Source organism: Dendroctonus ponderosae, unplaced genomic scaffold, assembly GCF_020466585.1.
Source record: "Dendroctonus ponderosae isolate FM_Combo_2020 unplaced genomic scaffold, Dpon_F_20191213v2 Dpon_F_20191213_19, whole genome shotgun sequence".
Lineage (NCBI taxonomy): Eukaryota > Metazoa > Arthropoda > Insecta > Coleoptera > Curculionidae > Dendroctonus > Dendroctonus ponderosae.
The window spans coordinates 62,372-86,755 of NW_026018060.1; the positions used below are offsets into that span (position 1 = coordinate 62,372).

At 32.2% G+C, this 24,384-nt stretch overlaps 1 protein-coding gene across 2 annotated transcripts; it reads right to left on the reverse strand.

The window, feature by feature from the left end:
- Positions 1–281: 281 nt before the first annotated feature.
- LOC125503325 (gamma-aminobutyric acid type B receptor subunit 2-like) lies at positions 282–19,651 on the reverse strand. 2 transcript variants are annotated; one of them, XM_048663415.1, is made up of 18 exons: positions 19,520–19,651; positions 18,719–18,856; positions 16,753–16,931; positions 16,540–16,655; positions 16,241–16,473; positions 14,985–15,216; positions 11,874–12,030; positions 10,729–10,875; positions 10,532–10,641; positions 9,980–10,233; positions 9,219–9,329; positions 8,990–9,158; positions 8,692–8,930; positions 8,436–8,638; positions 6,503–6,830; positions 6,252–6,447; positions 5,909–6,085; positions 282–1,498 (listed from the first exon to the last, which is right to left on the reverse strand). In XM_048663415.1, the coding sequence occupies exons 1-18, from the start codon at positions 19,610–19,612 to the stop codon at positions 1,116–1,118; spliced, it is 3,465 nt and encodes a 1,154-aa protein (XP_048519372.1). In that variant the 5' UTR covers positions 19,613–19,651; the 3' UTR covers positions 282–1,115. The 2 variants fall into 2 exon arrangements, with proteins under 2 accessions (XP_048519372.1, XP_048519371.1); XM_048663414.1 differs by lacking the exon at positions 5,909–6,085 and having other exon boundaries at positions 19,520–19,619.
- Positions 19,652–24,384: the final 4,733 nt, after the last annotated feature.

The window sequence follows — 24,384 nt, forward strand, 5'->3', positions numbered from 1 at the left end:
TGTATAATGAAAACGTACTGTCTATCACAATAGATAAACGAAGAAAGGATCCATAAAAATACGTCAGTTTTACTAATAATTTCTTTTACTTACAAAGAATTCCATCCAATAACAATATTCTAAAATTTGCAAAAATGTTCATGTTCAAAACAAGCAATAACTATTATAAGGATCTATGATCTATAACATATTGATTTAATGTACAACCTTAGCTACTGTGTTAATGCGAAACAAATTGTGTGATAAAATTCTAACAGAAAGATCAACTTTTGTAAGGTAAATTACTATTTATAAACTTTTCATTTATTCAGAAATTTAACAGGGCTGATATAATAATTGACAACATGTTTAGAATATTCTATAAAATTCTTCTGTTCATCTTAGCTAAAAAAATAATTAATAATTGTAAGAGCGCATCCTGTAAAGAGTAATAGTAACATGAAGATTGTCAACATATAAGAGGAACATAATCGACGCGATTTAGTTAACAGCATAATTTATAGTAATATGACTTAATATCACTGTTAATATGCGTATGAACTAGAACCCTGTGTAATCAGTTCTAATAATTGCACTAAGTATATGTATTTTTCATCGTATCTAAAAAACTCCATGTTCTAACTGTAAAACTGGAAAATATTGAAAATATTCGGGTTCGGTTTCGGTTAGAGGGACCAGCAATTTAATTGCTCTTAATTGTTATAGGTTAATAAAATCTGAATTAACTTTTTTTTAAATCTGATCAAAGTGCTTTTTACGTTCCTTGAACACGACTGCTAGAAATTTTCTATTTTAATTTGCTAATAAATAATAGCCCAAATTAACATTTGAAATTCATGTGGAATTTTACGCGTGAAATAATATCTATCAATGTATTCACTAAACAGTCTGAGGTGTTTGCTTCTATACATTTTTCGCGTACGTGCACGTAGTACTTTTCAGACTTAATTTTTCATTATTTACTTTGAAGTTTACAAACTAAAATATATAAATACACGTTGCTACATTCGCACTTCGATTTCACGTGCCTAAAAATTACATATTACTTTGCTAATATTTTCATTTTAGAATTTCGTTATCGCTTTAAAGCTAAGATTAAAAAGAAGATTCTAAACCTATAAATATTCAACTATATCACACTTAATACTAATATTCGGACACGAACGACCGAACGAATAGTCTATGTTATGCAGGCTTTTATTTCTTTCGGTCAACAATTTCTGGAAAATCGGCAGAATTTCACGATCCAATAACTCACTTTCAGAGGTTGCATTATACATGGATTTGTCCCGTTTAGGGGGATGAGTACTAGACTTTAATGCCGCCGCCACATTAGGTGTGCTAGTAAAATAGCCCAGCTTCTGACTCTGGATATTTCCTAACATGTTGCAACTGGCAGCTTCGGAAGGATTCGATTTAGCTGGTGATTTTTCACGTTTCTCCCTCTGAGAGCCGTGCCGATTCCTTTCGGATGTTGTGCGATGTATGTGCGGATCATCTGAAAATGAAAATTCAGGAAAAATAAGTATTTTTAATTAAATTGGTGCTAATGGTTCTTGGGATAAGAGCAAAGCTTTTGTAAAAAAATGGAATGCTCACTGTTCGAAAAAGTACTTTGATTATAGATTTGCTACTGATAGTGAATCAATTATCTGAATTTGCATTATTTGAATAAATAGAGACGCCAAATTCGAAAAATAGAGTTTTGCAACCGTCTGAAAATAACTTTTCTAGGGCTGTATGCCAAATGTTAAATATTTGCTATAAATACGTTTCGCAAGATTACGAGCTTTAGAAAACGAAAAGAAATGCTTTTTATATTTATCTTAAACGCACTTGGCTGCATTTTTTTTATTAGAGCTATACGAGWCCCGAGACTGGAATTTTAACATCTTCAWMARAWSATCAACRTTTTTCTGAGTAACATTTTACTACTTTGTAACAGAACCCAGCAACAGAACTGAGTCCAAAGAAAATCGACGAGTTTTCGTRTAAAATTGATCTCTTAATTTTTTGCATAAAAGATTCAGTTTGCCAGAATTTTACAGTAAGATTTTRTCCATGATTCAAAGCTGCAAAAAGTTTTCCAAACAATTTTGYAAAGCTGTKAAGGAGGCGAGTGTTCCAATAAAACGTACCTAATAATTTTTCACAGAAAATAACTGAAGATTGTCAGTATTTTAAGTAAAACTGATGCAATRTTTGCGTRGAAASAATTGCTTAATAAAAAMTTTATTAAAACTGGAATGACCYGAACATTTAACGGAACTTYAAAAWTCTTCAGAKCGGTGAGGGCGGCGAATTTTCCAAATTATTTKTTGTAAACTTTTGCTCTCTGGTCGTTTTTCAAAATAATCTTAATTWCTTTCGGTAAATMAMTGAMTAAAATTATTTGGTTTTTGTGCCAAATTCGCCGCTGAAAAGGTTTTCTAAAGTTCCCTGTAAACCGATGAATGAGGCGAATTTTCTTATTGAAAATGAATTAAAAGCAAAATTAATTTTGTCATTTTGGGCTTAAAAGATCCCGTCAGAAAAGAAGATGTCAGAAAAGAAGAAAATTATCAGAAAATAATGCTTTTTTTGCGTTTTCGGTTAAAAACTTTTAGTTTTGTGATCGGTTTTGGAGAAAACCCTAATGGTTTTCGGGGAAAAAAGGGAGGAATTTATTTTCGTTTTTGTCCCGAATTCGGCGCTCAAAAAAGTTTTTGTAACATTTTTACAAAGCTTTAAATTTATCTTGTAATTTTTTGTCTAAAAAAGACCTCCAGTTCGTCAGTATTTTTAAGTGAGACTCTACAAAATAGAGTGTTTCTCAGCAAAAACTAAAAAACCACATTTTTTTAAACAAACTCTACAGTCTTCAGAGGAATGGAGGTGACGAGATTTGCAAATAATATGTTATAAACTATCGCTTATTCTGTTCGTTTTCTGATAGAAAATTATTTGATTTTTGTATCAAAGTTGACGCTGGAAAAGGATTTCAAAACTTTTTACAAAGCGACGAAGGATTCGAAATTTATTTCATAATTTTCCATAGAAACTACCTTAAGATTGTCAACATTTTTAAGCAAAACTTAAGAAAATTGATCATTTAGAAGAAAGAGTAACTTGGCTAAAACTGGAAAATTCTGAAATTTTGAAGAACTTTTATCAATATTATTAATAAATGACCCTTAAAATAAATCTGAAAACAAATAAAGCAGCCATCAACATTATCCCAGCAACGGAACTGAGTCCAACGAACGAGAGTGGGAGTTTGTGTCACACTTTCAAATTTGGAACACTATTGTATTAAGTCTGTAAGGAATTATAAAAATCGGAACAGTAGCTACATAAAGACTATGGGAAGTTAACTAGATGAATGGAAGATAAGTGGTTGGATTGGACGTGGTGGTACAATTGAATGGCCACTTAGATCACCTGACATAACACCAATCGACTTTTTCTTATGGGGTCATGTTAAGGCTGAAGTTTACAAACAGTAGGTTACCAACATTAGCTCAAAGACATGAAAACACTAATAAGACAAACTTTTCGAAGTATTTCAGTACAAACTTTAGAAAAGGTAAAAAAGTTCGTTTTTGTGTAGAGCTATAATGTGTATGCTATTGAGGCTGAACTGTTTGAACACCTCCTATGAAAAATTATTAGTTAAACACAATTCTGGGCTAGAATACTATATAATACTACATAATAAGAAATAATGGCATAATATGCCAATATTTCTAAGTTAGAATCTTTATTTATTACTGTTTTATTACGTTCTAGTTATTTAGTAATCAAATTTAATGAAATTTTAGGTTTAAATAATTAATAAAGTAGTATTGTAATAGAGGTTAACCTGCGGGTCTCGGGGTCTTCTTGGACTGCTTGTAATAGCGTGGATTATCAAATGCAACATTTTCTGTTTCTTCAAATGTACCCGATACATTTTTTAATGCTCCCACTATCCATTTTTATCAGCATTTGGATATCGGGTAGTATACAAGGTGTCCCTTAAGTTGAGGACATGCAGGGTGCACAGGTGAGGTTTGAAAGGAGACAGAGGGAAGTTTTGATAGCATATATAGGAGATAAAAATAATACGCTTTGTTCGTATAAAAAAAATATTAACACCCCCTTAACTGGTCCAAGCACATTCAGTTTAAACAGCAGCATTCAGTTTCAACATTAACATATATCATTATTTTCAACTAGAGATATAATTTTTTAACTTTAGATACTCAGGAAATGGAGATTTACGCCAAAAAAAACTCTTCATTTATTGCGATAAATTGAACTGTTTTAATAATAGCTTGATTTTTGTATAATCAGTTTAAGGAGCTCAACAATTAACCAAGGGGTTAAAAAATCTTTCCTTTGGTTGTTTTTTTTATTCGTAAAAATTATGTTCACATAATGAATTTTGTGGTAAATTTATGGGCCGGTATCATAGGAAATAATTATACATTACTGTATTTTAAGTTAATTTCTGCAGGGTATTTAAAATTAATTAAACAGAAATCAAATGATCTTTAAAATACGTAGTTCAATTTATCATATATACATAGTTCAAATTGTATAAATAAGTAAGGCATAGCTTTTTGGCTGAAAATCTCTAGTCTCAAGAAATTATATTTGCAGTTAAAAATAATTAAAAAAAATAAAAAAATAAAGATTGGTTGTTTCTGCAGGCCGCTCCTGCTTTTTTTCTTTCTGTGTTCAATATATTTAGGATCCGTTTTGCAAATAAGATTGTAACTCTGTTTAGACAAACATTTGGCCAAAAAATAATTGTAATATACAAAGTTGTACAAAAGTTGGAAATCTAAACGTAAAGTCCAATATCTCCGTTAGGGGGACAAAAAGAAAAACAATTACATGAACAAACTGTGTTTTTTAACCTCTCATGTATGCTCTCGAGGAACGAAGTACGTAACTGAGGCTTTGTATACCCTACTGGCTAATAAGTATCTATTTTTTGGCATTCTCCGGAGATAAACACCATTAAATGGGTAGTAAGGTGCATGGTTAGAGACAAAAAATAAATATTATGCAAAAACTTGTTAGTTTGCTCTGTTCGGTCTTATCTACTAAATTATTTGTCTGTCCAGGGGCTTATTGGTTCAATTTCGTAGTAGAGTTTGATACTGCTAATTTCTGAAAAAAGTTGGCTTTGCTTCAAATTTATTCAAAAACTTGTGAAAAAATTTCTGAATTTGACATTATCTGAAAGCCTGTTAAAAAACCTTATAATATATAAGGTGTTTCATTTAAAAAATGTGACTTAACTTTAAGTGTCTTCATCTGGTAAATTATAAACCGCAGACCGAATAAACCTTCTACAAAAGTTATCTTGATTTGTAAGAAAACCCATTGCAGCATATTAATACAGGGTGGTCTATTAATAAAAACATATGTTTGCTTTACAACGGATTTTTCGGGACATCCTGTGTAAACCACATTGTTTTAATAAATGGACACTGTTAATGCCAATATCGCATAAAAATAGTTTCAAAATTACACTCTAGATTGCCGTAATCTTCCACCGCGTCGGTTGAAACACCTTGTATAAAACGTAGGTTTATCTGATAGAAGCGTTTTTAAAGATTTAGTGATTATTTCTTTGTGAACCACGGTTTACGTCAATTAGCCGAAAAATTACAACATTGTAAATGTCCTCTGCTGCTCAACCCTCACTGGTTTTGAAGATACAGCCGCTTCTCTTATTCGTACATCTGACATACCACCTATATACTAATTAAACTCTGAAGACGGTGGTAAAAATATTTGCTAAACAAAAGCGAAACTATTTGTCACAATCAAAGAAACTTGAAAGAAAAACTCAGCTCAAAATAAATTGATAAAGGGCTGGAAATGAAGCTCCAGCAGAAAGATTTCATCCGCAAAATGTTATCATGCACCTTACCTTCATCTTGTGATATGCTAACTCTACTACTCTTTTGATGCGCCTTTTGGCACCTATGTTGACTCCCTGTGTCCCATAATTCGCTTTTAGCCACCACGTGAGTGCCGCATTCCGGCTTCTTCTTGGGGGTGGTGCGAATGTTACTCTGAACACTCGTTCTTCTGTGGCATATTCCTTCTGGAAAGCAAATTGATAGGCTATGGCATAGGGATTGTGCATGTGTGTGCTGTGTGGTGTTGGCAAGTTTTCCCGAATAGTTTCATGCGTTTTACCGTGTGCGTTTGAGTGTTGCTACAGAGTGTAATTCTTGAATTCCCCATAATAGAGCTAGCGCATATCGTACCTTTTACAACTAAGTCGTCCTCCAAGACACTTTCAACAGCTTTTATGCTGCTTCTTCTCTTTTCTTGGATTTCTATTGAATCTACTGCCCCGACCGTCCTGGACACTCTTCGTTCATGAGTTGGCGTCCTTCGACCCTGCCGCTCCAATGTTGAAATTCTCTTCTTTTCTAGTTGTTCACTCGGGTAAGGCTTGATCTAAATTTGAGTACGTTGGAATTAATAAGATGTAACCATATTGAAAAAATCCTACCTGTGTGTCACATCTTTGAATGTCGATTTTATCAGCAATCGAAACCACCTTACTTGGTTCTTTTACAGTGTTGTAATTGCTATCCAATTTCATTATACTTTCCTTATTAATATTATTTTCTGCCTTAATGGTATCCGTGTTAGTTCTTGACACAGTTCCATTAATTTGCTGTTGGGACTGTTGAATTATTGCTGGTTTGCTTTTGGGATGATTCGTTTGCTGTGATGGCAGCAATTGGTTGTATTGCTCATTCTCGATTCGTTTACTTTTGGGAGAATTTACAACTTTTTTAGGAGATGTTTCGTTAGTTGCTGGAAGTTTTTTCTTTCTGGAAAGATTGTTGTTGATAAAAAAACACTTTTTATCAGTCTGTAGTTTTCTTCCCTGAGTTGCAATGTTTATGTCCAAATATATGAACTATTACAAAAATAGATTCAAGTATACATAGTAAAAACAATCTGGGTTGAGAGCGCTGGTAAAAAAAAATAAAAATATATATTTTATAATTGAAAATGTTCCACCAGCGATGAATTTGGGACTCAGTTAAACAGATAGAGCTCAAGAAGGTCCAATTGTGAAGGTTATTTGTTTATTTTGATTTTAGTAACAATCGTCCCTACGAAATTTTTGTCAAGTTTCTGCTTTTGAAGAGCACTCGGTTTGGTTAATGGTGTAATAATGACTCAATCTTCAACCAGATATGATTATCCAAGCGTTATCAAATGCTTTATTTGTGTTTAAAAATTGGCTGGCAGTTTTTGCTTCAGTAAAATCTGTTCCGTGTATGTTTTTAGTAAGAATCTTGCACCATATAACTTACATCTTTTTTATAAATAGTGACTATATTTTTATCACCACGATTTATTCCCACTACGAAAGGAAACCGTTACAAACACTGTTGGTTTGGTAGCAGTTAAAAATTTGTTTATTCTGGAAAATTTTCTACAAAGCTGATTCAAAATTAACGTCATTTGTTTAATGGGTTTTTTTGGGGCGTTAAAAATGTACTTACATTTTTTATATTAGGCAATATTTTAAAGTATTTCAAAGCTGATTTGACAATTTATTAGGTGAGCAGTTTTGTGATGAATTACGCCATTAGGTGATAAAACTTATGGATTGAATGCGCAATGTATTGAATACGGAATATGGTAGCTTCGGAAAATCAATTGAATAGCTAAATTTTGAAACTCCGACTTCTCTTAATTCAATTTGTTTTTCAATTTTACTTTTCTATTTCGCCAGGCACTTTTGATAATTGACCAATGAAGCAGCAGATACTTAAATTATGTTAATGAAAAAATTATCATTGCATATGCGAGCGAAAACATGATTGCAATATTTCTGTTTCGTTTTTTCCGCATATCTCTGTATCTTTGAGTATAAATAATTTGTTTCATAATTTTTTCTGTACTTTGTACATACACAACACCTTCACAGGAGGGACTTTGAATCAACGTGTATACCATACCAACTTTGGCACAAATTTGCTGAAATATCCCCAAATCAGCAAAATACATTTCTAAGTTAGGACTCGCTACAAATTTTTAAAACCAAAAAAAAGGTCTAAAGTTTTATTCTAATACATCTATTCTTGTCAGGTATACGGAAGAAGAAAAAACAAATAAACCAAAATTTTGAAATATAAATTGTATATGGAAAAGTCGATGAATAAAATATATGAGTGATTTTCAGGTTTTTCTCAAAACCAATAATTTATTTATTAAAAAGAGCAACGTCGTAAAAACTCTTCAAATGTTAATTTATTTTTTATGTGTATATTTGCAGCCCTTTTGAACACAAGAGATTAAAATCTACGAGGAATTAGGTTGTCAGAAGTACATACATATGTGAACAGAAAATGTGTTATTTTCAATTATTTTATTTACTTTTTTTATTAAAAAGAATTAAATTGTTGTTGATTTTTACTTACTTTTGACTATCCGAATGATGCAATGATGCATAGTCTGCTTGTGAACTAAGGCTGCAAAGAGATGTTAGGTCACTTGTCTCAGTGGCACTTGGCATTTCTTTGCGTAAAAGTGGTACCGAAAGGCGATTAGTATCACTTATAGAGTCCTCAGTTTTCTGCTCTAGGATTTCATTTGCTTCATTGCCCAATTGCCTTATCAGCATCTACAATTTGCAAATTAACTCGGGGCTGGTGCGTGAAATAGCTGGCTAGATACCTGCAGTTCACTATCTCTTTCCGACAACGTTTTTCGATATTTTATATTTAATTCCTTCAAGTCCTTCATTTTCGTTTCTATTTCTGATACGCTGGATTCTCGTCTAGTTTTCGACATGGGTCTCAGTGTTGCACGAATTCGCTTGTCTATGCTGCCTCCGGTATCTTTGCGCAGTTCGAGCATTTTCGGAACGAACACAAGGCACAAAGTTATTGTAGTACAAAATATTATAAAAGAACCTGAAACAAATAAACCAAATGCCCAATTTAATATAATTTTGTAATACGAATATACTAACTAATTATCAGAAACATTGCGTCTTGATGGTCAACTAAAGCCAGAGCAACTGCTGCTCCAAGAATGCACATTACTACCACATTGTAAACGGAAAAGCCAACGTATCTGCTGTCGTTTAGAGCTGGAATGGAAACATGTCGAGTTTCCCATGCCAAAAATGCTCCAAATATCTACAACATTCAGCAACATTAGTCTCTTCTAATGCTGGCATCCATCCAATGTTGACTTACCATCAAAAGACCTTTGTATACGTAAATGGAAGAAATGAATATAGTCATTTTCGAAGATGTGCAGTACTCGTTTTCCGGTATAATAATTTCATCTTCATTTGACGGATGAAGCTAAAATGGGATTTAGTAACTAAGTTCTGGTATTGTTTCTAAGTGTCTCATTAAGCGCAACAAAAAAAATAATTTTTAAAGAAAAAGTTACTATTAAAACAGGGTGAAGCTCGTCAAGCTCTGTTAAAACTCGGCTAATCCAAACTTCGATTTTTTAACTGAAACAGCTTGTATTTACAGAATTTAACTGTTCTTTGATTGAAAGTTAAGGTCCTTTTTAACAAGCAAATTTATTGCTTGTTTTGTTCTTTGCGAAGTAATTGGATATTCCAAATGAACTTTTAATATTTACTTCTGTAAAACTGGGGTAATCTTCAAGTTCATCCTCATAGACGAAAAGAAGGAATATTGGCTCTTTTACATAAAATGATTGCTTTTTTATTGAAATGAGGTAATAAAATTTTAACCATTTAATCTCTAAATTAGATTTTTTGAACTAGAAAAAATAACATACGGCTATTTCTACGGACTCACTCACTGTTGATTAAACGTGCTTTTGATTTAAAAAATACAATCTAATAGACCAATTTGAATCCAAAAAACCCAAGTTTTACATGATGTTTATATTTCATACGATTTTCCCCATTTTTCAATTAGCAGCGTAAGCAAAAATCGGGCATCAACTTTCCGTTTCGTCCAGTTTTACTTACATATGGCTCGCCGCGTTTGGTGTCACGATAGAAAGGATCAGCAAATTGCCATGTAGCCATTATAACAACATCGATACATAATAAAACTCCAACCACCATAAAAAGCTGGTAATCTTTAATCACTTTCTTATTGAGTTTTACATCGGTGAATATTGAGTGAACTCTCCAAGTTTTACTAAACATTGATCCAAATGCCAGTGAAAACCCGGCCATTAGAGTGCAAGCCCGAGCTGTGCATATGTAAGGGAATACCTCTAAAAATCCAAAAGAAATGTCAGTAATCTCGAGGGATACAAACAAAATATCTAAAATAACTATATGTAAACGACGACTAAATAATCAATGCATAAATTGCTATAAAGATTATAGTAAGGAAGACGAAAACTTAAAGTCTTGTTATTCGAAGTGGTTACAAACCTCGTTTTAACTAAATGTATAAAAAAACCAAAAAAGGTGGTATCCAATTAAAATGATTAACTTGCATTGAATTACATTAAATACGCGGACGGAATACTTATAAATTCCTAAATAATTTAAATTCGTACTACTTACCAATACTTGAAAGACCCGAATCTAAGCCCAAAAAGATGATGCTCGTATACGTTATCATACATCCAACTATAATTAAGTTATTCAGCTGAGGGCTGGACATTTTAATATATCTGAAAACCAATGAAATATTTTTTGTTGCTTGTTTTTATAGATTAAAATTTAATTTAATCTGGGCTAATACATCGTGTAATATCTACCTCTGATTTCTGTATTTGATGTTGAACGCTAAGAAAAATGCAGCTATGAATATTCCTAAAATTGCCAAAGTCGCTAAAATGGCATAAGCTGTCTTGTTTACTCTGGTATGCTCAATAATCAGAACTGTCCTATCTTTCGGTGGATATCTACAAATGAGTGAAATCAATAGCAAAGTAATTTAAATATAATTAAATAATTCGGGTTGTTTTAATTACAAAATCGTGGTTTTCCTTTGTATATTTATTTATATTACTGTTTCATGAAATTATTTTCGAAAGGCTTCATGTGGTTGATAAATTGGTTCGCATTCACATACTTTTAATTTGGTATAAATAAAATAAAGCCAAAATAATGCATCAAGCACATTTCAGAAGTAAATATGGAAAAGTTAAGAACATTTTTTTATTTCTAAGATATACATATAGGATGTTTATGAAGACAATAATTGTTTTTTTCTGCAGATAATATTACAACAAATTTTTGAAAACATTTTCTTAACATACAATTTTATTCAAAAATGCTTTATTTTGAACCTGTTTTATTAGTTTCATTGACGTTTAAAGAAAATGGAACTAACACTGATTTTCAATATAGCTAAACAACAAATAGCACTATTAGTCACGTTCGTGGTGTATTTAAAAGAGAAAGAAGTTACAGACTTTTCGAACGATGCGCCAGTTTAATTATGTTTAATAAAATGTAGAGCGTTTATTTCATAACGTAAATTGTTTTGAGCTAATATATTTAGAAAAAGCACTAACTATACCACTAAATTGTTTACATTCGCGCGTAGACTTTTCAGCTATAAAATATGTCCATAACGTAAATTAAACTTTATTTTTTTACAGAAAATGCAGCAGCATAGAAGCCCATATAGAAGGGTAAAATAAATATAAATAAAAATATATCAGCGTTTTATTTGAACAATTTAAAAACAAGCGAATTGTAATTACACATTTATCACATTATGATTTATGACTTTTTACTGTTGTCGGTCCGTAAATTGCCTGCATTTAAACCGTTTTCTCAAATTATTTTATTATATTTAATTAAATTTTGTAAGCCGTTATTAGACAGTGAAAACACTATGAAAAAAATAGACAACTACGCAATTACATATCTACCTAATATAATTTGAACTTACTTCCCAGTCCATTTAAGAGGATCTCCTAGAGTAAGATCTAGATGTTGTATGGCAGCACTGTATTCTCCTACTTTTACGTCTGTTCCATTTTGGATCTGTTTAAGCAAGATGCTGGCTTTCCGTTCATTGTCATAAAATCGTACTGGGCCTGTGACTCCTAACATGAGTAAATGTTTTAGATCAATCGTATTTTATCAAACTTATTTGTGTGATTATTAGGAAACATATACCACTATAAGTACTATATTATACACTAGATAGCTAGTTTCAAAAACTAGCTGGGTTTTGAATTGATTCTGCTGAAGAAGGCTGTTGAACGTTGGCTAATATGTCTTACGAAAAGGCTGTTTACATCGAAATGTAGTACTAACAAGCAAATAACCCACATCTTTTCGTTTTGAAAACAAGCTTCAAGATTGTATAATCTTTAAAAAACCGCCTCCAATCCTGAAGACAACAATGATATTATAATAATCTAATTAACAATATTATTGTCCTTAAAAAATTATTAAAAGTGAAACAGTATATTCCGTCTAGATTGAGTAAAAGGAATGATTAAGGCCGGTATGTTTAGTCGATCTCTTATGATGCGCCAGCCTCCCGCCGTTCGCTGGAGGTAATTTTTGTTGCACAGTCGATCGGTTGGCATCTGACGCAAGCGCATTTCAATATTGTTGGGCGATGCGGTGGAAATTTGTCGGATATGGTTGTAGGCACCTCCGAACAATCGCCAAAGCTATTTTGTGAACGAGTTCTCAACTTGTTGTGTTGTTTATACTATTTTTGTTTTAAATATATAGATAACGATCTCGACGTATTGTACAGTGTTAATCGGGATAATTCGGACTTGGAATTAGATTTTAACATACCACAAAAGTACGTAACGAAAACCTCAACAAGCGTGATATGCAATTCAAATAATAATTGTATTAATTTCAGGTATATTTTAGATATGGAAAATACCTTAGAGAAATTTACTGTAATCGATTTTCCAAAACGCTTTCGTTTCTCAAAGGAAATTGTGCAAAATGTTTTGTGGCAATTAATCAATCACCATTGATGCCTTCCTGTTCTTTTGATAATAAATATTTTTAATGAATTTTATTGTCAGTCCAGAAAAAAATTCAAACTTGTATGTATGTTATATCAAGTTTTCAAATATAACATGTATAATGTGTTGTTGAAATAATAATAATAAACAAAGTTATTACTGCATTACGTTTTTTAAATGTTTAGATAAGAGGCTTTGAAATCAATTGGTTGATTGTCTCAAAGTTAATAACAGCGGCTCTCACCGCTAATATGTCTTTTCTTCTGCCTTTGACGGCGTTCCAGCGCCGCCTTACAAATCAACTTGACTCATGAGCTAACTAAAAAGGAAGCAGTGCCGAAATTTTATAGGGAAATTTACAATCTCACCGCAAATGGGGTCGGCGGGGGCCACCAGAATAGCGAAACGAAGCATCAAACGAAGAACAACTTTGCATCAAAAACCCGTCGCTTTCGCGTCGACGGCGGCACGCTGGGCTATCCGCCAAAACAATCTCCCGCAAAGTGCCGAAGATCGACTAAACATACCGACAAACTTGTCGAGTAAGATCATTTTAAAATCGTTCGACACCTACCTATTGTGCCAAATTGCGATTTAAAATTATTGGAGAAATGAATTTTGTCCAAATTTTTCCAAATTAAAAACACTGGCTGGATAAGTTTTTTTAAGAAATATACTATAGAAAAGTTATCTTTTTATTCCACTTGCACGTAGGTTGTTTGCAACATACAACAGAAGACTTATGTGATTTACTTTACTGTTTTAGGAATTATGCAATAGGACTTAATACTAATTTAATACATAAACTGGAATTAATTCGGTAATTAATCGACAAGTACAGTTAGTAGACTAAACAGTAGTTAGCATTTAAAAGTGACAAACCGTATGACAGACGCGTGTGTTTTATGCACCCTGTTCCATGAACAAAAAGTACTTCTAATTTTTAAAGTGTGCGTAATAATGAATAATGCTTAATAATTAATGTTGAGTAATGTTTAATAATGAATAATTTGCAAATATGTTTGTATGTTTATTTAAATAAAGTTTCGGTAAATTGTGGAAATGTTTTGTAAATATGGTATAAAATTACTCACAAGATTTATCGGCATTCTGCGTTTAATTACTTAGTGAGTGTCAAATTTTGAATATATTAAGATGTCCTTATATATATAAAATAAATTAATAGTAAATATAGACTTTAACACCCTGTGTGTAAGCCTAATAAAGAACATATGACAGGATAATGGCATGCATCAGTTCTGTAAATAAAATTTTTGTAAAAATATATTTTTTTGTTATCTAGAAATAATTTGAATAACTTTTTTGTTCATCTATTTAAAGATCATTTAAATTTAATACTAGCAGCTATCTATTTTTATATAAACAGTATATAACGTTGCCACTTAAGGAAACCCAAAATTGTTATTTACAAGAATATTTTAGAACCCCATAAAATAGTAGCAAATTTATAATTAATGAGGTTCAATTTGTAGTTCCGGTTTTGATGGATAAAGCTTTACCTTCTTTATTGAGTTTGTTTCTCAAAAAACAGCATGAAAAAAACAATAAGCTAATATTTGGAAGCATAAAGCCATGTCTAATTTAAGATTAAATTTTATTGTTCTTATGTGTATTGACATTCATATTTCGCAAACTGCAAGTACTATTTTGTTTAAAAAAATTATTAGCGTTTTTATTATTCGGCTTCTACCAAAAGTACAACAAAAAATTTAAAAAATTGTATCTCCGAAAAGTTTGAGATCTAGCAGAACAAATTCATTTAATATTTCCACAAAATTTTAATTTAATTAAATTAATTAAAATTTAAACAAATCAGATAGTCAGATAATAATTAAGCAACTCAGAAATAAATAAAAATTGGCCCTTTTACAACAAAATTAAGGTGATTTAAAAATTAACGCGTGTTAAAGGGTTTTAGTTTGTATGCAACAACTGAGATATTCAAATGAGAAAGTTTAATCTACCTCCGTTCTCCTTATAAATTAAACAGCCTAAAATCTCTTTGTAGCTGTAATTATAAGAGTTTCATATGTGCCTACCTTCAAAACTGGTATTTCGCAATGCATCCAAGAATAGTTTTTCCCACACCGGATCTCTGTAACGAAATGCATTCACATTGGAATAGCGATCGGATTGAGCGCTTTTGATGTTGTTTGCTACATGTTCGATAGCCAAAGCTACCGCCCATATGCCATCGTAGGTGTAGCCGTGAAAACGGGAAAATTCCCCATTTCTCCTGGAATGGTATTCGTCTTCATATTCTTTTGCGGTCTGTAAGACAGAAAAATTATTGTAAAATCGACAATATTTTTCATAAAAATTGGGGCTAATGATGAAGCTTGAGACGAACGTGAATTCGAAAGGTTGATCATCTATGAAATGGAACAAGAAATTTGAATAACGCAAATGTTAAGTAATAAACCCAGTTAATTTCGTTTATTAAAATAGGGTTTTCGCTATCGGTCAAAATTCTTTCCCAACCTGCGGATTGAACCTAGATAGTTAATTTAAGACTTGATTGAGAGAGAGATGATATTATAAATTTAATATTATTAAGAGACCAGGAAGCGTATAAGTCATTTTGAAATCATACTCAACTTTCAACCATCAAAAGTTCAAGTCAAAACACAACTTTAAAACTGGAAAAACTAATCCAAAGTTAAGGGGCGGGATAAAATAAGCGTCGAAGAACAACAAGACAAGCATTTTGTTCGGTATTAAATATGTAAAATATATCTTTCAGCCAAAAACAGTTCTAGCAAAAAGAAATGCTTTGGAAACTGAGGAACATACTTTGTCTGGAGAATAGAAAAAGTTGTAGAAGTTAGCCGGAAAGCATACATATTTTATATTCGGCTTCACATTATTAACAATCTATTTAATAAGGAAGGTCATTAAGTGTCACACTAGCATATAAATAGAAACTACTAAAAATCTGAGTTATTCGAGTTTTGGTTGAACGTGATAAACAACTTTGGAAACTTCATAGTTTCAATATACCACCTCCATTGTTATTTCCGATCAGTCGAAAACAGGCAAAAATTTAATTAAACCTGTGCTGAAGAACTATTTTATAATGTTTTACAGAGCTGCTTTACAGAGCCATTAGCCAATCATGGAAGGAGTGGTGCTAATAGCGAATGTTAATTTTGTAGTTTGTCAATTTCCAAATGATGTTCCATTATTCAGTTCAAGTTAATCATGTATTACTATGTAAATTAAGGCAAGGCACATTTTTAAAAGGAACAGCAACCAAATACTAAAAGTCCTGACAAGCCTAGAAGCTGTAACTTACAATTCCTGCTATTGTAATCTCCCCACTTGTGCTCAAAGGCAATAGATCGGTTAATATGGTTTGCTCTAATGAGGTTTCTATTTCCTCCAACGTGCAATTTACGTCCGGTTCTAACTTTTTCCACCAATTAGTACTGTAAGTGCCCATTATGAGCCATTGATATTTTCGTCCATACATCTCCAAATGGTAGGCTTCACAAAAGATATGTTTTGCCCATTTTTCATTGAAATTGCCTTAAAATCATTTCGCTACGTTTTATTTTTCTGACTGCTTTCAAAATTCTCTTTCATACTCCTTACCTAATATAATGCGCGTATCTTTTTCTCTTAGTTTCATGAGCGCTGATGTTACTTCATTTGTAAAGCTTTGTGTTTCTACCAACTGATAACCCAGAATGTCTAATTCAGCTACCAGCCTAAAAAGAAGAATTAGTGCATTCTAAACGAAACCAAAAGTAAACTACTATAAACATTTCAACCATGTTGGTGCCTGTATAATGAGATCAAGCCTACCTGTTATGGGCCAGAGAATATCTGGGCTCATTTTGATAGATAGTTCCTACTCTAGTCCAATTGAATTCCTTTAAAAGGGAGAGTCGTGGTGAATTGAATGCATTTTCTGAAGGCACTACCCTGAAGAAATTCGGAAAATTCTCCTTGGTGAACATTGGATGAGTATCAGCATAGGAGAGCTACAAATTAAATGAGACAATATTTCGAATTTTAATGGCAGGATTGTTTTTGTGAGGTATCTGCATCATGGGTGAAACTTCAATGTACCGAGGCTGTAAACGTGTTCTATCTTGTGTTTGCCACAAAATATCTGCAACCGCTCACGTTTTAGTTATCAATTAGCCACTGTGCAAGTAATTTTCGGTATTTTAAACGTATTCACGCGTTAATTGTAAAAAATCTGGGCGTATTATAGGCATGAAAGCAGTCTGAGTGCTTTGGAACATTATTATTTATAGTTTAGTCAACATTAGTCGGCTATTTTGCAGACGATACAAAGTAGATATAAACCAAATTTTTTAATTGAGTTTTTATTTAGAGAAACAAATTTTGTCGAAAGAAAAACAAGATAACTTTGTTTCGATTTTGTCCCAAATCCAAAGGTTCGCGTTTTGTTGTTCGATCGAAGTTGCAAAAGGTTCCAGAAAACATTTTACAAAGCTGTTCAGGAGCCGAGTATTCCAGTAAATGTTATTATAAGAAAAGGGGGATAATTTTCTTTTCGTTTTTGTCCCGAATTCGACTCCGAAAAACATTGTAAAATGTCTACAAAGCTATAAATATATCAAGTAATATTTCACGTAAAATACATGTCAGAATCGTCAGTGTTTTTAAGTAAAAGTCTACAAAATTGAACTAGAATAGTTTTTGAGTCAAAACTATAAAATAATTTTTTTTAACAAACTACAGTCTACACAGGAATGGAGATGACGAGAATTCCAAATAATAAACTATCCCTTATTCTGTTTGCTTTTTGATAGAAAATTAGTTAATTTTTGTACCACATTTGACGTTGGAAAAGGATTTCAAAACTTTTTGCAAAGCGACGAAAGATTCGAAATTTACTTAATAATTTTTCACGGAAAATACCTTAAGATTGTCAGCATTTTTAAGTGAAACTAGATTACTGTTTTTGGTTGTCTGAAGAAAGTAGTAAAATGTTACTCAGAAAAATGTTGATTACTTTTTTTATAGATGTGAAAAATCCAGTCTCGGGTCTCGTCAAGCTTTAATAAATGGCATATTAAACTTAAACTGCTTAACCGATGAGTTATAACTCGTTAACTCAGAGAGTGGCAACAAGTCAATAACGCAACTCAACACAATGTTACCCAGGCCTACGATGTGGACAAAATTTAATGCAAATTAAATAAATCGGTCAAAAATTAAAATAAAAACAATTTTATTTTGAAATGTGCACCATTAGGAAACTTCTCCAATGAAGTTTTGCAGTTAAATTGTACTTTATTCTTGACGCTTTTTCACTTACTATAATTAATGGCGTTTACCCTGAACCATTCTGTCTAAAAGGTAAGACGATAAGGCATATATGCGATTTATTTTTAGGTAGGATTGTGTCATTCAAAATAACAGATTGTTTGCTTCTAACTGTGATTTTAACCGAGTATTCGGAAATGATTCTCGGAATCTTCACGCGATGATTCTATATGACAAATTGCTGACCTGAAAAGTTTTGAACTTTATGAAGGCGTTAAAAATAATTTTTATGAAATATTTTCTTCGCCTCTTCGCCGATTGTTTTCAACTTTTGTATACTTTCTACAAATGATATTCAGTAAAATGAAGTTTTACCATTGAAAAAACCGGTTTAACAAAGGTTACAAACTCTTAAAAGCGAGTGAAAATAAAACCATTTCCTATTCCTGCCGAAATTCTAAGGCATTGCTAAATTGTTCATAGATGTGATACATATTTTTCTCTTTTTGAACTAATCTTGTATATGTACCTGTGTAAGATGCCAATGCTTAGAAGCTTTTGCTATGGGATCAGTCACATGTGTACAAGCAGCGCCAAACAGCATCAGCTTATGAGGTCCACTATGCATCATGTCGAAAAATGCCTTTACACCTACTGCAGCATTGCACTGGAATTAAAAATCGAAAATACTATATTTGATTGAATATTCCAATAAGCAAAACTTTTGCAAATTTAACATTCTGAAAATAAAATAGCAATAAATCGGGCAGATCTAAATCAGGGAACATGCCACGATTGCTTGTGACATGCGATAGTTGAATCTAAACTGGTTCCTTTTTGGAAAGACCCATGTTTGCCTTCCACAAAGTTTTTGCTGTATTTTACGTAAGTTTACACAATTCTTTAAGATTTTGTGCTTTATTATTTTGCTTTTAATTGATTTCCGATGTAAGTCGTTGTATTAATCTTTGGAGATCTTCGTCACACAAGATAGGGAGGACAGAAGGGGGACTTTTTATGTCGCACAATCCGCCGCAACTGTCTTCCCGAACTTGTCTAACGTAATGCTTGAGCATGTAAGCATTATAAATTATCTTCTAACTGAAGTGCTTGCAAACTTGCAATGTCTTTGATAGAGTATAATAAGTATTAATTTTCTTAAAACTAACTGAAAAAAAACAGGGGATAAACTAATTCGCTCATAAACAAGACACTCAAGTGGCACATGCAGAACAAGTTTTGGAAAACCATTAACTTACTGTTGCACTTTTGAGCTGAACTCAATGGCAAAAACTAAATTGACAAATTTTAATAGGATGCAACACCTTACCATGGTATCGTTCCACCACATGTGAAGTCGATGGTTTCTAAGAACTCGTGAGTGTTCGTTAACATGGTCCAGAGCCAGTTTAACGCTGGGCATAACTCCTCGTCCTATAAAATGTTCTAAAACTGAACTAAACTGTAAGGTAAACCCTAATCAAAAAATTAGAATGGCAAAGAAGTGCACTGAAACTTGTATTATACATTGTGCGTAGAACCAGATCGACATAACATTCAATGTGTTTCATAGTAACGTGCAAATATTTTAGAGATATTAATCTTCAGAATGGCAAATTCGAAATTTACTCAATCAACAAAAATCGCAATTTTTGAATGGCCAAAATTGTGATTTTTTTGGTTTGACTTAAGAAACTGAATTCCGGTGGTTAACTAGAAGTTACGTGATGAAATTCCCTTTTAGTTAATATCTTTGACCAAAGCAACATTAACAGCTCTTACTGTTACGTATGTATCACATATTTTATTTCTAACAGGCATTGCTTCCATCAAAGCCATAAACACAATTTTCCATTTGGCAATTCTTTACTTTTCCCATTCACTACTTGTGAAGATTACATTTCAAAATTCCCCAAAGAAATTGATTTTCACTCCTATTGAAAAAAGTGTTTTTGCGAGTTTAATTCCAACAGAATTGAAGACCTTTCGTACCTCTTTTAATTTAGAATAGCTTTTTTGTCAGTTTCTTGTATCATTAATAGCATTTGATATTATGACGATTTTACTTTTTAGATTACACATATTTGTCATGAACTGTTATGAAGAATGCCGCAAATGTCTAATACGAAGTTGTAATATACGGGTGAAAATTTTTCAAAATTGGCTTTGATGTATGCTCAATTTTTGCGATACGAATTGCCAGTAATTTGGAACAATTTCAGCAGAAGGTTTTTTCGTACTTTGTCTATTTGTTGAGATGAGAACCGCATATTAAACTTTTAGAATATTCATATTAACTGTTAACTTTGAAGAAAATACAATTTCTTATGTTCCAACAATTATTTCAGTGATTAATTAAGTAATTTGTAATTTTTGAAAGTATATGTCACATATACAATGTTACCAAGGGCGAATCCAGCTTTCAAGTCATTAGTCTCATCTAGTAGAGACTCAGTCAGGACAGACTTCAATTCAATTACAATAATAAATGTAATAAAAAAATAATTATATAACAAAATTAATTTCCTTCTATTGTCTCCCCACAACACATTCCTTCACTGCAATCGGTATGGTATTGTGAACGCGAAGTAGTGCCAGTCCAGTTGAGCGCTCTTCTGCCATTCAACTCTTAATGAGGCGTGCAGATTGAAAGTGGATCTTCTCTTCATGATGAGCAAAATGGTAAATGAGCAAAAATGGTAAATCGAGAGCTCGCGTATAAAGCAAGTTCGGTATTCCGTCGGAGCATTGAATGTGGATCTAACTATGGCTCTACACAGAATATTTTCAGCTGAAGACTCTTTCATAAAAATCGTTTCATGAAGTCTTATTAAAAATCGAACAAAAGTCCGAGAGCATTTAATTTAGCATAAAAAAGTCTATTCCGCTCCATGATTGGAGATGCTCACATTTGGATGGGAAACATATTTCTTCGCGGCAATCGTCCAAAATAGTTTGAACCAGAAACTTATTTCTATCAATCACTTTAAGAAAGTCAATACTAAAGTGCAGAATTTGAAAGCACTTTTTAAAATCTACCAAAGATAGATGCGAGAGCTCGTGTGAAAATTAAGCTAATTATTCGTGTCTTTCAATGATGCGAGTAGAGGAAAACATTAATAAATCCTGATCTGACTCGAATATGAATCTGACCTTTAGGCGTCTTTCGCACAACATATCAAGCTTTACGAACTCAAAGTTACATAAAAATGGAGCAATCTGATCTGAGAGCTCATGTAAAAATCAAGTTCCGTCACTCTTGATAGTGCAATCTGAATCATGCAATGATTTGTGAATGCTTTACTTTGTTTTTGGTGCAACTGCTATCATGCATTATGCAGCCTCTCACAAGCTAAAAAGATTTTCAAGTTTCATGAAAATTGAGTAAAATATTGATCGGAAAGCGAGTATTTAATCCAGAATACAAAACGTTYGTCTATCTTTGGCCGAGAATGCAACTTTTTTAAGCTAAATATCCAAATCAGTYGGATCGTTAACTGAAAATTTCTAGAAAACGGTCAATAAGGAAATCGCARAGTCAARGAATGAGTTACTCGAAAGTCCAGCAAGGATTATATCATTTTGTAAGTTTTGTAGCTTGATACCACCTTRTGATTAACACCTTTAAGTTTTTTCGGAAAGCTGAACATTTAGTTCAGTCTATTATGGGTAACGGGCGAAATGTAGGTAAGTACTGTGGATCATTTTATCTGTTAATTGCTGAGTGTAATTCATATTTATTTTCAACTTCGTCTGGACATTCATTGTCTGTTCAAGTGAAGTGTGTGCTTTTTGAGTATTGATGGGTAGACAATAGAAAATGGGGCGCCAGTTCGCAGAAAGCAGGTCAGACGGATTATTAATCTATAAACCCTATAACTTGAACTTGAGTTTCGTTTTTCGAGACACAATTAAAGTTTTATTCAGTTCTCTATTACTTGTTTAATCAAATAACTGGGTTTTGGACTGAGTTTATATAGTACCACATATTTTTTTCTTTTTTTTTTCAGGTGGTACAATGCAGCTTTCGGTAAGTTTAACAATACTTTGCCATTATCGGACAGCACGTTGCGTGATCCAGGCCAGACCATTTAGATTTCGCGTTGTTTTCCCGCATGTAAACATTTGGACATTTTTTTTTTGCTAGACGAGTCGTGTTAGGGATTGTCAGGGGCTGGGATTCGTCCGAATAATTGCATTTTTGTTGTTTATTGCATCATTGGAAGATACAAAAATCTGATGTTCCATTTTGAAAAGAAGTTAATCGAGGTAAAACAGAGGTTAACAGAGTTATGCAGCAAATTTCTACGTAAAAAAGCTGTTTTTCCAAGGAGAGTTACTTATGTACTGATTTATATGTTTATAACAGCATAATATTCACAATATGCGTGTCATTTGCGTTGATGTTTTCCATCATTCAAAGTATTTATTTTCTTAAATTGTCTATGAAATATGAAAAAACGGGGCGTGGTCATGACTCTCTTTCTGGATCCGCCCTTGAAAGTTACAGAAGATTTTTGAGATATCAAAATGTATCAGATAACCGTTCATAGAAATAGGATAATTGAGTCTTGTGAGATAATACACAATACTGGAAAATTTTAATAAAGTACGGTATTCTACGGGTTTAAATTAATATTTTGTTGATTGTAATAAATTTAATATTGATATTAATAACTACTGTTTTAATCATTATCAATTTTTCAATTTTAGGAATCAATTAATTATTATGCAAGAATCTGTTAAAAATCACTTAAACTGTAGCATCGCGGAAACTGTTCTGGATACTGGAGTTTTTATACTAGATCCCACAATTAACAGAAACACAGTTATGCGTCGAATGGAATGACCAGCATTTTAGGCCATGTCTCTATATGAACTGTGGTATTGAATTTAGTTCAGGATTCACTTATTTCGTTTTGAATATCTATTTTGGCTCACCCTGTATATCAAGGCAAACGTTCTATTCTTAATTGAGAAATTGTCATAGACCTCCATCAAATGTGAAACCCCTTGTATAGATAGGATATTTTTTATAACTGGATGAACAAATATTTTATTGCTCTTGCACATTTTTCACTATCTTCAGGCTTCAATCAGTTGCATTTTTCATGCAAGTGATTATTTTAAATGTACCTATGCTAAAAAATGGACGACTTTGTGTTACCACTGGTGAAAAATGAGGATAGCATTTACAAATAAAGTATACAATTGTTGGAATTGAAAACTGTTTTCGATTTGAATGCTGAGGTCAACGTTTCGGGCATTTTGAGTGATCTAGAAAGCATCAGGGTCCTTTGAAACGACGTAAAATGTCAATTCATAGATAGGAGAATAAAATGTTAAAGACAAAAATTATCATTAATAAAGTAACACAACACGTGACGTTAAAAATAAAAAATATAATAGAATAGTACCATGTAAGTTTTGTAAAGGCATTAATAGAATCATTGAATTCTAGAGAGACTCATTTAAAAGTAAAGAATGATGGCGTCATTTTTAATAGGAAATAGGCTGACGACATTTTTGAATTTGAATGTGTTTCTGAACCTAATTTTCAGATATGCAACTGATTAAAACTTGTTAATTTTTTTAAATTTTTTGACTGTGATTGGTGTCATGAAATATTATGTTTATTGTTATAAGGGCACAATCGTATTTCTACTAAAATATTTACATTTGTTCTTGTCATTTTGAAATCTTACCTTTATTCTGTTCTTGGTGAATTCATTATTTTCTAATGCCCCTCATAAAAATAAAATTTTATACTGAGAATAGGTATTGTTAATTTTATTATTATCTTGAAATAATATAGTAGGTACTTTGTATTTTTAATTGTATGCGTTTGTAGTGATCATTTTAGTCTCAATTATTTAATCTACCATTTTGTACTATTGTGAAACTTAGTTTAATACGCTTACTTCTAAAAGTCCTTTGTTCCGTTAGAGAGCCTTGATGGTAGATAGTTATAATATAGCCAAAACGTTGACCGTTTAAAATGGAGATTTCCCGCAATCTTGAAAAACATCACCATTCTTGTATCAACTTGCACATACCACCGGCACTAACAAACTCTTTATTTCTTAGGAAAAGTCACATGGATATTTAATTATGATTTAATGATTACGCCAGATAACTACCAAAATTTTACTTATTTGCCTTCATATTATTTAAAAATTCCAAATCAAATTCATT

Excerpts from the sequence above, each read along its gene's own strand:
- LOC125503325 (XM_048663415.1), bottom strand. The coding sequence starts at position 19,612 with ATGCCCAGCGTTAAACTGGCTCTGGACCATGTTAACGAACACTCACGA. Across the intron at positions 15,217-16,240 it reads AGATTACAATAGCAGGAATT|ACCGCAAAAGAATATGAAGA; the intron begins GTAAGTTACAGC and ends TCTGTCTTACAG. Across the intron at positions 6,831-8,435 it reads CATCATTCGGATAGTCAAAA|AAAGAAAAAACTTCCAGCAA; the intron begins GTAAGTAAAAAT and ends CAATCTTTCCAG.